Here is a 14409-nt window from a genome sequence, read left to right as displayed (position 1 = left end):
ATTGTCTACAGCACAATGAGAGTTGTGAGTGAAGCCACAGTTCCTTCTGTAACGAGGTGCATCTACGTCACGGAAGGCCTTCTGCGAAAACATTTGAGACCCTAATGCTTAACTGCAATTTGATGAACATTATCGACCTTGAAGGACAACCAACTATTATCGAAGACTTCCAGCGCATGGTAGAGACTATTGAGAAGATAAAGATGGGTGGGGGTGATCCCACAAAGCAAAAATACCCAGGTGTCAGGGTGCCTACATTGACTCTTTGGGTGTGTGGAGGCACAGAAGGTGCAATATCTACGATATTGACCAGTATTCGCATTGCAAAAGACTTGCAGCCACATTGCGTTGCCACACAATGCATCAACAGAAAAGAATGCAGACTTCCAGCACTACAATAGTTCAGCCTGCAATTAAGAAGCACAACTCTGCTGTTTTGCGACAACAACAAAGATTACCCTACAAGAAAGCATGGTCACCTTGCCAATCGCTGAGAGAGCTTCAAGAGGAATTTAAGATGTACCAAGAAAGAAAGAGCAAGCTAAACAAGAGAAAAGTGGAGTCACATCTCCAGTGCCTACCTGAAGGTCAACGCCTTGTCATGGAGGAGTGCATAAAACTGGACACATAATCATCATCATCAGAATCATCACAAGCAGCAGTCTGGCTACGCCCACTGCAGGGCAAAGGCCTCTCCCATACTTCTCCAACTACCCCAGTCATGTAGTAATTGTGGCCATGTCGTCCCTGTAAACTTCTTAATCTCATCCGCCCACCTAACTTTCTGCCGCCCCCTGCTACGCTTCCCTTCCCTTGGGATCCAGTTCATAACCCTTAATGACCACAGGTTATCTTCCCTCCTCATTACATGCCCTGCCCATGTCCATTTCTTTTTCTTGACTTCAAATAAGATGTCTTTAACTCGCGTTTGTTCCCTCACCCAATCTGCTCTCTTCTTATCCCTTAACGTTACACCCATCATTCTTCTTTCCATAGCTCGTCGCGTCGTCCTCAATTTAAGTAAAACCCTTTTCGCAAGCCTCCAGGTTTCTGCGCTGTAGGCGAGTACTGGTAAGACACAGCTAGTATACACTTTTATTTTGAGGGATAATGGCAACCTGCTGTTCATGATCTGAGAATGCCTGCCAAACGCACCCCAGCCCATTCTTATTCTTCTGATTATTTCCGTCTCATGATCAGGATCCGCAGTCACTACCTGCCCTAACTAGGTGTATTCCCTTACCACTTCCAGTGCCTCGCTACCTATTGTAAATTGCTGTTCTCTTCCGAGATTGTTAAACATTACTTTAGTTTTCTGCAGATTAATTTTCAGACCCACCTTTTTGCTTTGCCTGTCCAGGTCAGCGAGCATGCATTGCCCCGGGTTGCTATCATCATCATCATCAGCCTGGTTACGCTCACTGCAGGGCAAAGGCCTCTCCCATACTTCTCCAACAACCCCAGTCATGTACTAATTGTGGCCATGCCGTCCCGGCAAACTTCTTAATCTCATCCGCCCACCTAACCTTCTGCCGCCCCCTGCTACGCTTCCCTTCCCTTGGGACCCAGTCCGTAGCCCTTAATGACCATCGGTTATCCTCCCTCCTCATTACATGTCCTGCCCATGCCCATTTCTTTTATGCGAAGCAAATTACGAGAGCTCAACCCAGCTCCTCAGGCGCGGCGGTGTCGCCTTGAATACCACGTGACACCGTGACGTCACGACAGAGGAGAAGTGGCTTTGGCTCAACTCTTGCAAGATGGGCTGGGTGGGAATCGAACCAGGGTCTCCGGAGTGTGAGACGGAGACGCTACCACTGAGCCACGAGTACGATGCTTCAAGGCGGTACAAAAGCGCCTCTAGTGAATGCGGTGTTGCCTTAGAAACGAGCTGTTTCTAAGGCTCAGGCGTGCGTCGCTTGCTCAGGCGCACATTTCGTTGCCGCGCCGAACGCTGCGTTGCTCGACGCTCACCACGTCCAATGCGGGGCGTCCAAGGCGAAGCAGAGTAACGCATGAGTTGTTTCTTCGTCTAGCCGAACCAACTATAGCCAAGCAACAGCAGTTCACCAAGCTAAACAGTGGTTCAACAACTAAAATAAAGGCTAGTATGCTTCGCATCCTGGGCTTAACCTTACCTAAGCCACAGCCATTTTTCTTGATTTCAACTAAGATGTCATTAACTCGCATTAGTTCCCTCACCCAATCTGCTCTTTTCTTATCCCTTAATGTTACACCTATCATTCTCCTTTCCATAGCTTGTTGCTAAGCAAAGCAATATCATCAGCGAGTCGCAAGTTACTCAGGTATTCTCCATTAACTCTTATCTCCAATTCTTCTCAACCCAGGACTCTGAATACCTCCTGTAAACACGCTGTGAATAGCATTGGCGAGATCGTATCTCCCTGCCTGACGCCTTTCTTTATTAGGATTTTGTTGCTTTCTTTATGGAGGACTACGGTGGCTGTGGAGCCGCTATATATATTGTTTGGTATAGCTCGTCTACACCCTGATTCCGTAATGCTTGCATGACGGCTGAGGTTTCGACTGAATCAAACACTTTCCTTTCTCGTAATCAATGAAAGCTATATATAAGGGTCGGTTATATTTCGCACATTTCTCTGTCATGCATGCAGTGATGATGTAGAGGTAGAGCATCTGCCTCACGTGCAAAGGGACTGTGGTTTAAATCCCAGTGCCGTGCAATTTTCCGCCGGATTAAACAAAAAAATTTTAAAAATCCGCATGCTGATAAAATTGCCTAAACAGGCCTGACTGCGGCCTGATCGCGGTGACCAGAACCAGTAATGCACTCCCTCACGAGAGCAGGATTGGCCACCCTGGTGAAGCACTTGTCCACAACCTCCTGTACGAACACAACAATCAAACCCCGGCCCTCAGTCCCCAGAAGCTGCAAAGCAATTGACCACGGCGGCGGTCAGACCTGTGACGCAGCGGAGGGTGCTAGGAATCCCTGGATCAGGACAGGCCGCCATTGGAATCTCAATGTGGCAACGTTTAACGTTAGAACATTATCTCATCATCATCATAGTGAGGCAAGTCTAGCAGTGCTATTGGAGGAATTAGAGGGCAGTAAATGGGATATAATAGGGCTCAGTTAAGTTAAGAGGCCAAAAGAAGCATATACAGTGCTAAAAAGCGGGCACATCCTGTGCTACCGGGGCTTAGCGGAGAGACAAGAACTAGGAGTCGGATTCCTGATTAATAACGATATAGCTGGTAACACAGCAACTCTACAGCATTAACGTGAGGGTGGTAAGTCTTGCTGTGAAATTTAATAAGAGGTACAAACTGAAGGTCGTACAGGTCTACGCGCCTACATTCTGTCATGATGACCAGCAAGTCGAAAGCTTCTATGAAGACGTGGAATCAGCGATTGGTAAAGTCAAAACAAAATACACAATACTGATGGGCGACCTTAATGCCAGAGTAGGCAAGAAGCAGGCTGGAGACAAGTAAGTGGGGGAATATGGCATAGGTTACAGGAATAGCAGGGGAGAGTGATTAGTAGAGTTTGCAGAACGGAATAATTTGCGGATAATGAATACCTTTTTCCGCAAGAGGGATAACCGAAAGTGGACGTGGAGGAGCCCAAATGGTGAGACTAGAAATAAAATAGATCTCATACTCTGTGCTAACCCTGGCATCATACAAGATGTGGACGTGCTCGGCAAGGTGTGCTGCAGTGACCACACGATGGTTAGGACTCGAATTAGCCTAGACTTGAGGAGGGAACGGAAGAAACTGGTATATAAGAAGCTGATCAATGAGTTAGCGGTAAGAGGGAAAATAGAGGAATTCCGGATCAAGCTACAGAACAGGTATTCGGCTTTAACTCAGGAATAGTGTTGAAGTATTGAACGACAACCTTATGGGCATCATTGAGGAGTGTGCAACAGAAGTTGGCGGTAACTTCGTTAGAGAGGATACCGGTAAGCTATCGGAGAAGATGAAAAGTCTGATTAAGAAACGCCCGTTTATGAAAGCCTCTAGCCCTACAGCTAGAATAGAACTGGCAGAACTTTCCAAGTTAATCAACAAGCATAAGGTAGCTGATATGAGGAAGTATATTATGGATAGAATTGAGCATGCTCTCAGGAGCAGAGGAAGCCTAAAAGCAGTGAAGAAGAAACTAGGAATAGGCAAGAATCAGATGTATGCGTTAAGAGACAAAGCCGGCAATATCATTACTAATATGGATGAGATAGTTCAAGTGGCTGAGGAGTTCTATAGAGATTTATACAGTACCAGTGGCACCCACGACGATAATGGAAGAGAGAATAGTCTAGAGGAATTTGATATCCCACAAGGAACGCCTGAAGAAGTAAAGAAAGCCTTGGGAGCTATGCAAAGGGGGAAGGCAGCTGGGGAGGATCAGGTAACAGCAAATTTGTTGAAGGATGGTGGGCAGATTGGCCTAGGATAACTGGCCACCCTGTATACGCACCGCCTCATGACCTCGAGCGTACCGGAATCTAGGAAGAACGCCAACATAATCCATAAGAAAGTGTATGCCAAAGACTTGAAAAATTATAGACCGATCAGCTTACTGTGCCTTGCCTACAAAGTATCTACTAAGGTAATCACAAATAGAATCAGGAACACCTTAGACTTCTGTCAACCAAAGGACCAGGTAGAATTTTGTAAAGGCTACTCAACAACAGACCATATTCACACTATCAAAAACTGGACACATATATTTCGCCAAAAGGCAAATTTTTCACCATGTACCTTTTGCTACACATTCGAAGTTTCACTGCGTACGCCCTTCTGAGGTAGAATGGCCCGATGCCCCTTTCCACAGTGTCTACTGTAAAGAAACCCATACCACTTGTGAGACCGAAGTATGGCTTCGACAAAAGTTTTTGAAGCCTTCAAGAAAAGACTACTGAACAAGGAGGACATCCAAAGACATGGAATGCTTGTATTTGATGAAATCTACTTGAGCTCATCCTCGCCATTCCCTGCTTGAGACAAACAAGAAGGGCACCAAGGCACCTGACTTTTGTTAGTCAGAGCCTGGTTACAGCTGTATGAATGCAACAGATAATGAAGCTAATGGATGCACAGGGGAAGTTACTTGTAGTTTTTAAATGAAGCGTAGAAATGATAAGCTAAAGGGAATTGAAGGTGGGCAAAATAGCAACTTGCTGCAGGTGGGGGCCAAACCCACAATCCCTGCATTGCATGTGCGTTGCTCTACCAATTGGGCATGGCAGCTGTTCTATCATCCACATTTTTGGAAATTTAAGTATCTGTACAAGATCTAACCCGGAGACCGTTAGCCAATGCTACTCATGGCCATGACGGCGGATGTGCATACAACATCCTTTTTACCGATAGAAATCGGTAATCAAAGTTAGCGCCGAGCTAAGCTTAAGTGCAATGCTGACTGGATTCCATGGCAGTTATAGCCAAGACTTATGGTCCGCAGACAAGCGCCCTTCTGAACTATGAATACCGACAATGGGATTGGTACAGCTCACTAGAACTAGGATGAAACGTAGCGTAACACAAGTACATGGATGAAAGAAGTAACTACGTCTACACAGCATTTAACTTTCAACAACAAAATTTATACAGATACCAGATCGTGAAACAGCTGTACCTATACTGTAGCTGATCTGCGGCACACTGCGCATCAATACCCTTCTGAGCATGAATACCGAGTACGAATATTTTTTTCTAAAATTTTGCGATGACCACCAACAACCATCATCGTCAGAACACATTTCATATTACTTACAAGCACTGATCCAGATATGTGAAGATAACTAATTCCTTACTAGTCTTTTTTTGAAGTGTTTAATGAAAAGGATAGTTAATAGAATTTCTTTTGCTACTGAAAACCTAGTTTAAGGAACTGCTTGGCTAAGTTTAAATTCTATTGTGGTTAATACAGGCAGCAGGGAGAGAGAAAGAGATTAAAGAAAGGAAAGCCCATGAGGTTACAGAGAATAAAAAACCTGGTTTGCTACCCTACACTTGAGAGAGGGGATGCTAGATAAGAAAGAGAGACAGGGAGGGAGAGAAACAGATCACAGGCACGCAATTACTATTGTCAGCAGCACGAGACAACAGTCAACGAAAATATGGATTTAATATTGGTGTTAAGAAAACAAAGTATGTTCTTTGTTATATTTCATAGATAATAAATGTTAGGTTTGTTTGCCTGTCACTTTTAGCCGCCTCGGTAGCTTAACGGCTATGGTGCTGCAGTACTAAGCATGAGGTCATGGGATCAAATCTCAGCTGCCACGGCTGCATTTTGAAGGAAGCGAAATCCAAAAAACCCTGTATCCCGTGCATTGGAGGCCCGTTAAAGATCACCTGGTGGTCAAAATTAATCTGGAGCCCCCCCCCCCCCCCCCCCCCACTACAGCGTGCCTCGCAATCAAATCTCGGTTTCAGGTCGTAAAACACTATGATTCAATTTCTTTTTTTCACTTTCCGGCATTGAGCTTGCAAAACTTTTGCTGGAAGCCATCAACTTACTGGAACAGGCTGGTGCAGCAGTAGACGGCATCGTTTGTGATGGTGCAAGCAAGAATCGCCTGCTTTAGCACTACATCGGTGTCTCTGGCAAAGCAGACAATCCTTAGTGCTCGTTTCGGACCCTCGTTTGCTCAAATGCATTCCCAACAAAATGTTAAAAAATAGAGTCTTAATAGTTCGTGGCTGGCTGATACAATGGAATGATTACGTTGCCCTTTTAAACACCGATAACAATGGTTCAGGATTTCTGAAAATTTGCCTAAATTCACACGGTCACATGTTCACAGTGTTCCCGAATCACAGTCTGATCTGATGATCACTGTCTTATTAATGCGTAAAGACATAAAGAAGAGAACAGTCTAGCTTACTAAAGGTCAGTCAGAGTTAAAATCAGACATGAAGGATGTGAAAACTAGCCAAAACACAACTGAAAGCAAGCTAACTGATATTTTCCGCCGTCTTGAATCACTTTACAATCTTTACAAATCTGAAGCACTAGACACTGTTTGCAATGATTTCGCCATAATTCAAGAGATTGCTAAGCGGTTGGAAAAGCAGCAGGACACCATAGTCTCGCGCTTAGATGACTTGGAGGACAGATTAAGGCATAATAACTTTATTTTTTTACAGCACAGGTCTCCAAGGTCTCAGCAGGACAATTCCCGCGAATCATGGCTGCAAACAGAACAGAACACTCTGGATGCCCTGTCGTCAGCGATGGGAAATGCTTTACCATCAAACTCAGTTGAACGAACGCATCAAATCAGGACTTCTGCGAATAGGAAGTGTCGTCTGGTTATAATGAAACTATCGAACTTTAATATTAAGAAGAGCATACTTTCGTCGCATAGCAAGCTTAATTTAGGTAGTAACATTTCAGTATCTGAGGACTTGCTTGCCTGTGACAAGGCTCACTAGTACAAAGCTTCTCGCATTTGGTTAAATGATTCCCCCTCATTTAAGCTACGTTTTAACAAGCTTTTCACTGATAAGCAATGTTTCATGTATAATCCAACAATTGACAGCATTAGGCGAGTTAAAAATGCCCTTCCAAGTCACACGTGCCTACTTGACAATATGTGTCGTCACCCTACTACACAGGAACGTGCCAGGGGCAATGGCATATTTTTACCAGCACAAGCCTCCGTGCTTGTTGCTAACGCTAGAGGTGTGTTTCGCAAGCGCAAAGTACTTGAATTGCTCATCGACAGCTGTGATGCTGGTATTATTGCATTAACTGAAACGTGGCTACAACCTCAGGTACAAGACTGAACTCTTTTACTTGTCTTGATTTCGTATCTTCCATTGCGATCGCACTGCCCACCAAGGCAGAGGCACACTACTCGCTATTTCGAAGTCCCTGCAGTGTCATCACGTCCACATTCACTGTAAACTGAAAACTGTGCGTGCTTGTGTTGATATCAGACATCGTAAAATTGCCATCATTGTGTGCCACCCTTCTACCCGTCCACTTTCACCGCTTCACGATGTGCTTAACACACTTACTTTGTGGAACGCCATAGTACAGTCAAACCTCAATATATCGAACACCGATATATTGAATTATTGTATATATTGAACACTTTTTATATCACCTAGAAAATCGCATGCATTTTTAATTTTTTATTTCTAACGGGGTCGGACGTAAAATGGATGTATCGAACTCCGCCACCCCAGACCATGTGTGCTCTGTTGACAGGCAGCAAGCTTTCCCGCAACACCCTCGAACGTAGCGGTGGTACGATGGGCGTTCCCGACTGCTGAGCACTATAACTGCACACATTGATGGCGCCGAGGTTGCCATTTGAATGTAGCGGCGTATGCACGTGGCAGCTTGGCTAGTTTGATAACATTAATGATGCATTGTATTTGCTGCATTGACTCCTCCTCGGTGCCTCATTCTGCACCTGCCGCGCCTCGTGAGGAATGGCGTTTGCTTCCACAGAGATGCACAACAGCGTGCGCTCACTGGGCTCACTCATAGAAACCTTGGCAGATGCCACTTAATACTCTGTTATTGACAGTGTTTCAAAATGCTTCGACTGACGGACGTGGAGATCGCAGTGGAAGTAGCGGCCGAATGAAGACACTGTCGAGGTTGATCCCACAAGTGCTGATGTTGTCCCGCTGCCAACTTTAACTGAGGCTGTAGCTCCTTTTTTCCTTCTACACCGCTACTGCGGTGCAATAGAAGGTACTGGAATATCGCTTGTGGATCGTTTAAACTATGTTGAGGATGCCACAGTTATTCATGCAGCTGCCAATAAGAAGCAGGCTACACTGCTGCAGTACTTTCAGCCAAAAAAACAAATACTTTGTGTGAAGCTTCAGGCAAGTATTTACTGCGCTGCAATTGGTTCATTGATTGATTTGAATAAGTTTTTTATGCATTTTTATGTGATTTTATATATAGAATTCTGGCTATATCGAACTATTTCGCAATCACCATGCTGTTGGACATGTCAAGGTTCGACTGTATTATTGGGGGATTTCAACTTCCTCAACATATGCTGGACTACTAATCTTCCGCACTGTTGTCCATTTTCTTCACAAAGTAACGTCTTTCTTGATCTCTGCTCTTTATATTTCCCTGACATTATTAGTATTGGAACCAACTAGGATCTCAGACAGTGCTGCTAATTGCCTTGACTTAATTTTATGCTCTCATCCTGACATAGTTACCAATGTTTTATGCTTACTATGCTTAAGCGATCACCTGGGTCTTTTTTTCAACATATTGTCGCCTGTGTTAAAACCAGTTGTTCAAAAAAAAATTTTTTTCACTACGACAAGGCAAATTTTGACCATAATACTATTGAGCTAGCTAACTTTCTTGATCTTTTCCTATGCCAATTTGATGATCACACGGTTGATGAGAACTGGATCGTTTCCAATAAAAAATACATGAGCTCACTGATAAGTTTATAGCGTCAAGTGTAATATCATGCAATGTTAAAAAGCCCTGGTTCAACTGCCAGTTAAAAAGCCTTTACAACCGAAAAAAAAAAAAACATCGAATAGCAAATATAAGTGCACAGACTTCAAAATGGGATGCTTATAAGGAGGCGAACAATACCTACATTGAGGCTATAAAAGTTGACAAAAAGACACTCCAAGTACACACTTTGCCCACAATGCTTGTGAATGATGCTAAAAAGTTTTGGCATGTTATTAACCCCTAAAAGATAATTCAGTCAAGCTAATTGATTCCAGTGGTTTAGTGGTACCCGATGACATATGTCCCCATGTCCTTAATTCTGTATTCTGTAACAACTTTGTCATATGTAGTAATCCTGTGCTTTCAACTCTTGAGCGCTGCGATTACCCAGCTATGGCTTTTATTATCATTGAACCTTTTGGGTCGAAAATGTAATTAAAGGTCTGAAGTTGTCATCAAGTCCTGGTGCTGATTTCATTAAATTGAAATTTCTAAAAGAATACTGTTGTTTACTCATCTGTTCTGCTTTCAAGAATTTTTCAGCAATCATTAGATACCTATCACCTACCTGCAGATTGGAAAGTCGAGAAAGTGGTCCCACTTCACAAGTGTGGTAGCGAAAATTCGCCCCTCAACTACCGCCCCATTTCCCTCACCAGCATTCCTTGCAAGGTTCTTGAACATATTTTGTACTCACATTTAGCAAAGCACTTAGACAATATTTTATTTTTCACAAAAGCACAACATGATTTCCATAAAAACTTCTCATGCGAAACTCAACTTCTTTCTTTTACTCAAAGCCTTCATCTTATTCTCGACAAAGGTTTATTCACAGACTGTGCTTCCTTTGAGTTCGCCAAGACCTTCGACAAAGTGTGTCATATATTGCTTCTATTTAAGCTTAGTAAACTCAGTCTTCATCCTAGCCTGTTTGCATGCTGTGAGCATTTTCTCCTTAATCGGTCACAGTATGTTATGTCAAATAACCGTATGTCCCCATTTTATCCCCTACACTCTAATGTGCCCCAAGGATCAGTTATAGCCCTCTACTTTTCTTAATTTACATTAATGATTTACCCAATTATGGTTTTTCTAATATTTACCTTTTCACAGATGACTGTGTTATCCTCCGTGAAATGTCAGACAAATCTGATAACACATTCTTACAAGACAATATAAATGCTATCTCTAAGCGGTGATGTATGGTTAATGCAACTTAACGAAACTAAATGTACATGCATGCGTGTAAGTCGCAGCAATATTCCTCCACTGAACTATTACCTTAATGATACTCCCTCAGAAGCCGTAACCTCCTATAAATACCTATGCGTCCACATAACCTCGACACTTTGCTAGTCGTTACACATTGATAAGGTAATTAACAATACTAACCGCATGCTAGGTTATACCAAAATTTTTCTTCTGCTCCTTTACCATTAAAGTTAATCTTATATAAACTGCTTATTAGGAGTAAAATGGAGCATGCCTCATCTATCTGGGATCCGCACCTTGAAACACTTATTCAATCACTTGAACTAATTCAAAACAGTGCCGCACATTTCATTTAAGCAGTTATAGCTGCACATCAAGTGTAACTTCCATGAAAAACTCCTTGCTACTTGCTCTGTTCTCAGCGCAATGTAAGTGCTTTCGATTTGCTTTATTTTATAAACTATATTTCCACAATTCCTACCTGTGCAATATTCTTATATTATCTCCTAGGTACCTAAGTTTCCTCTCGCATTGATCATAGCCATAAGGTTAGAATAATTAAATGCCACACCAGAACCTGTCATGAATCATTCATTCCCAGGACATCTTAGGAATGGAGCCACCTTTCCAGCGCAGTTGTTGCAGTCAAGGACAACTCAAACTTTCGTTCAGCCATATCAGACATCACTGCTCCTAGATACAATTAACTAATGAATTTTGCTATATTAACTAACCACTTCTTGCTGCTTTGTTATTTACTTATGTATATGTTTTTACCCACTCCCCTCTGTAATACCTCGGTCTTGACGGCACAACAAAACGAAATAAATAAAACCCGATTCAAAGAGAAAGAAATGAGGGTATGCGCCGCACAAGTCTCCAGCAATTCAGCTGCAGATGGCCTTGCAAGGCAAAGGGCGGCAGTGTGGTGGCACCATTCATTTCACGTGGCTGATACATGGGATGCTCGATGCCTGAAACAGAAAGCTTCCACATGCTTGGACAAGATTTTACTGTCTTGGAGGGACCATTACATTTCTTGAATGGATGAGAACAAGAACTTGCTCACAGGAAAATATCAAAAGGTATGTTTCTTACAAGAAGCATGAGTGAGGGAGTAACCTTAAACTCATCAATTGGCCTGTGCAGGTATTTATTATCTACATGTTGATTTTCTATGTTTGGACAAGTAAATACAATCAAGACCCATTAGAGCAGTTTTTTTTAACCATTCGCCAAGCAGGTATACAAAATGATCACCCCATGATGTCAACGTTTCTTCAAATTTATCGCCTTATTTCTGTAAAAAAGCTGACAAAACCTCCAAAATACAACTACTGTGAAGTTACTAAGAGCGCAGAGAAGCCCTGCTTAATTGTCCAAGACATTAAATCAATTTTCCCTTTGGATGAAATACCATAGGGCAAGAACAGTAACCGGACCACAAAACTAGACAGCTTAATTAAAATAGAACAATCGGAGTGAGAGGATATTTCTCCTAAACAGAGCATGATCCAGCAATCATTGACTGCGTAATACACTTGTTGGCCGAAAATTTATTCAAAAGCCTGATTGCGTGACATGCAGAGACGTACTTAGCTTCACATTCCGTGTTCAGGAAAACCTTTCGAATCTCATCGCCACAAAAAAATGTGACCCTATCAAAATGTGCACCTTTACAGATCACTGCATGCGGCCGAGGACTTTTCTTCCCATGCAAAGTCAAATGTGTACAAAGCAACAATTGACCATGTGCTGGAGACACATAATCTCGCTTCCCTTTTGAAGTTCATAAGAAGGAAACACTAGCAGGAATTCTGCATTGTTTGTTTTAATGAGAATGCGGCAATTTTGCTCGCACAACAGAATTGGCGGACATGAAGAGCATCGCGAGAAAAAAGAAGCAAGCGAAGCATCTTTGCACCTTATGAATGATGAGATAAAAAGTGTGACAAATGTCACCTTTGCATTAAAAGCTCCTTTTCGCTGTCGTCTGTCTTTGCTCGAGACCGCACGAACTGCCTCCTCCCCTTTCAGAGTTTTTCTTTCCACCTTAGTTTCCATAATTCATTTATTTTCTGTTCCTGTGCCATCTATAATTCCACGTAGCCCACCTTACAAATGCCCTGCATTTAGCCTGTATAAAATAAATGAAAAAAAATGATACAAAGACTTGTTTCCTGTGCGAATGTCACTCTGTGAACCACAAGAGCTATGCATGCATGCTATAGGCATCAGGGCAAGCGCGGAGCAAATGACAAAACGGACAGGCACGCAGACACGGGAAAACAACTAAGCACGACCATGCACTATTGCTATAGCAACGAAACAGAGACCCGAGCTTGACCCGCCTGTGCCGCTGCTTTTTCGGTTTGTTAGGGGACCCGCTTCTCCCCTCAACAGTTTTTCCTCATTCGCTGTCTGGCGAACTCTGTGAAGCAAGAACCAGCATTGCAGAATGTGTCCCTTCCAGACGAGCAGAGCCGGCGCTCCCGTCTTATCTTGCTCTGTGACAGAAGCCAGTCGGAGCTTACTGCATGTCCCTCCTTCCTGATGGAGGGGACGACCATTCGCACGCATCTGTCATTTGATTCTCAGTTTCGCGTGGGTCATCGTATGAGACTAGATGCATGTAATGTCAGATCTTATAATCAAGGTTCTTAATGCATTGTCTTTATGGGGAGTTGGCTGCTGCTGCATTAGTCTGTCGTAAAATCCAGGGTGTCGCAAAATCAGGGAAAGTATACGCCAAATCAGCATAACAGGTAACAGAAGTTGATGCCAAGCAAGCCAAAAACAAACCGGTCTTGTTTGAGGCAGCCCTCTATGGCAGCTGACCAGGTTTCAAAGCACTGAGTTTTACCAGGCTTGGTGTGCACTTCTGATGCTGATGGGATGCACAATGTGTGGATCGCCTAGAAGGAGTGTTCTGAGGAAAGGACCACCCGCACTTGCGGACATATGCTGCAGAGGGGTCACTGACGTGCATGTGAAGGGCTAGTGCAACATTATGCTGGTGGGTACCCAGGACAGAGCTGTGGGCATGCTTCAATGTCACGCATGTTGCCATCCCACATCTGACATGTACAGGTGTCGGGTTCCATTGAGCTGCCTACCAGGTACCAAACCAGACCTGCCAAGGTATAGCTAACAAAATCTTATTTTATTGTTACCACAATCTATCTTTATAATACACCACCATTCAGCCACGAAATTAAGAGTGCTCAGTGCCTCCTTCATTAAATAGTCATCATGATAGCACTTGTGTCCCTGCCTCATAGATAAGTAGAGTGTATAAAACCTTACCACTTGAACTGAATAAGTACATCAGCTTTACTTGCATCTTAGGTAGGACCCCTAATTGCCCGGAATGCTCACTATTCCATCTCACTCCAGCTAAACACTACTAATAGTCCTTTAAAAGAACCTCACCAAGAATCCTTGACTCTGGACCATAATCTGAAGCAGAATGTCAACCAGCCGTTGCTTTTGTGCCAGCCTGCATGAAAGAGAGTGCGCCATGTGGGAAAGTCTAGCCCCTTTGGCACACACACACACACACTTACCCAACCTCAGTGGCAAACTCTGGCTCCTCGAAAGCCTGCACACAAGAAAAGCCATTAACTAGTGCACATGCCTCTGGCACTGTGCTTTCACATACCAAGGCCAGTACATTCAGGAATTCTCTGGTGCTGAAGCGAAGCAATGTCCTCAGGTAAGGAAATGTTGCACGATCTGCAGCA

The 14409-nt window shown here is 43.5% G+C and overlaps 1 protein-coding gene across 4 annotated transcripts in view; it reads right to left on the bottom strand.

Annotated features, from left to right (window-relative positions):
• Vps8 (vacuolar protein sorting 8) overlaps positions 1-14409 on the bottom strand; it is a 962017-nt gene that overhangs the window by 461169 nt on the left and 486439 nt on the right. For all 4 annotated transcript variants that reach the window (XM_070531351.1, XM_070531354.1, XM_070531353.1 and 1 more), the window contains 3 exons: positions 14328-14401; positions 14233-14267; positions 14099-14165 (listed from right to left, as the gene is read on the bottom strand). In XM_070531351.1, coding sequence (XP_070387452.1) covers positions 14099-14165; positions 14233-14267; positions 14328-14401 — 176 coding nt within the window. The remainder of the gene's footprint in view (positions 1-14098; positions 14166-14232; positions 14268-14327; positions 14402-14409) is intronic.

The sequence above is a fragment of the Dermacentor albipictus genome, chromosome 1, assembly GCF_038994185.2.
Source record: "Dermacentor albipictus isolate Rhodes 1998 colony chromosome 1, USDA_Dalb.pri_finalv2, whole genome shotgun sequence".
Classification (NCBI taxonomy): domain Eukaryota; kingdom Metazoa; phylum Arthropoda; class Arachnida; order Ixodida; family Ixodidae; genus Dermacentor; species Dermacentor albipictus.
The sequence above is the reverse complement of the archived record's forward strand: the minus strand, read 5'-3'. Positions and strand labels throughout refer to the sequence as shown.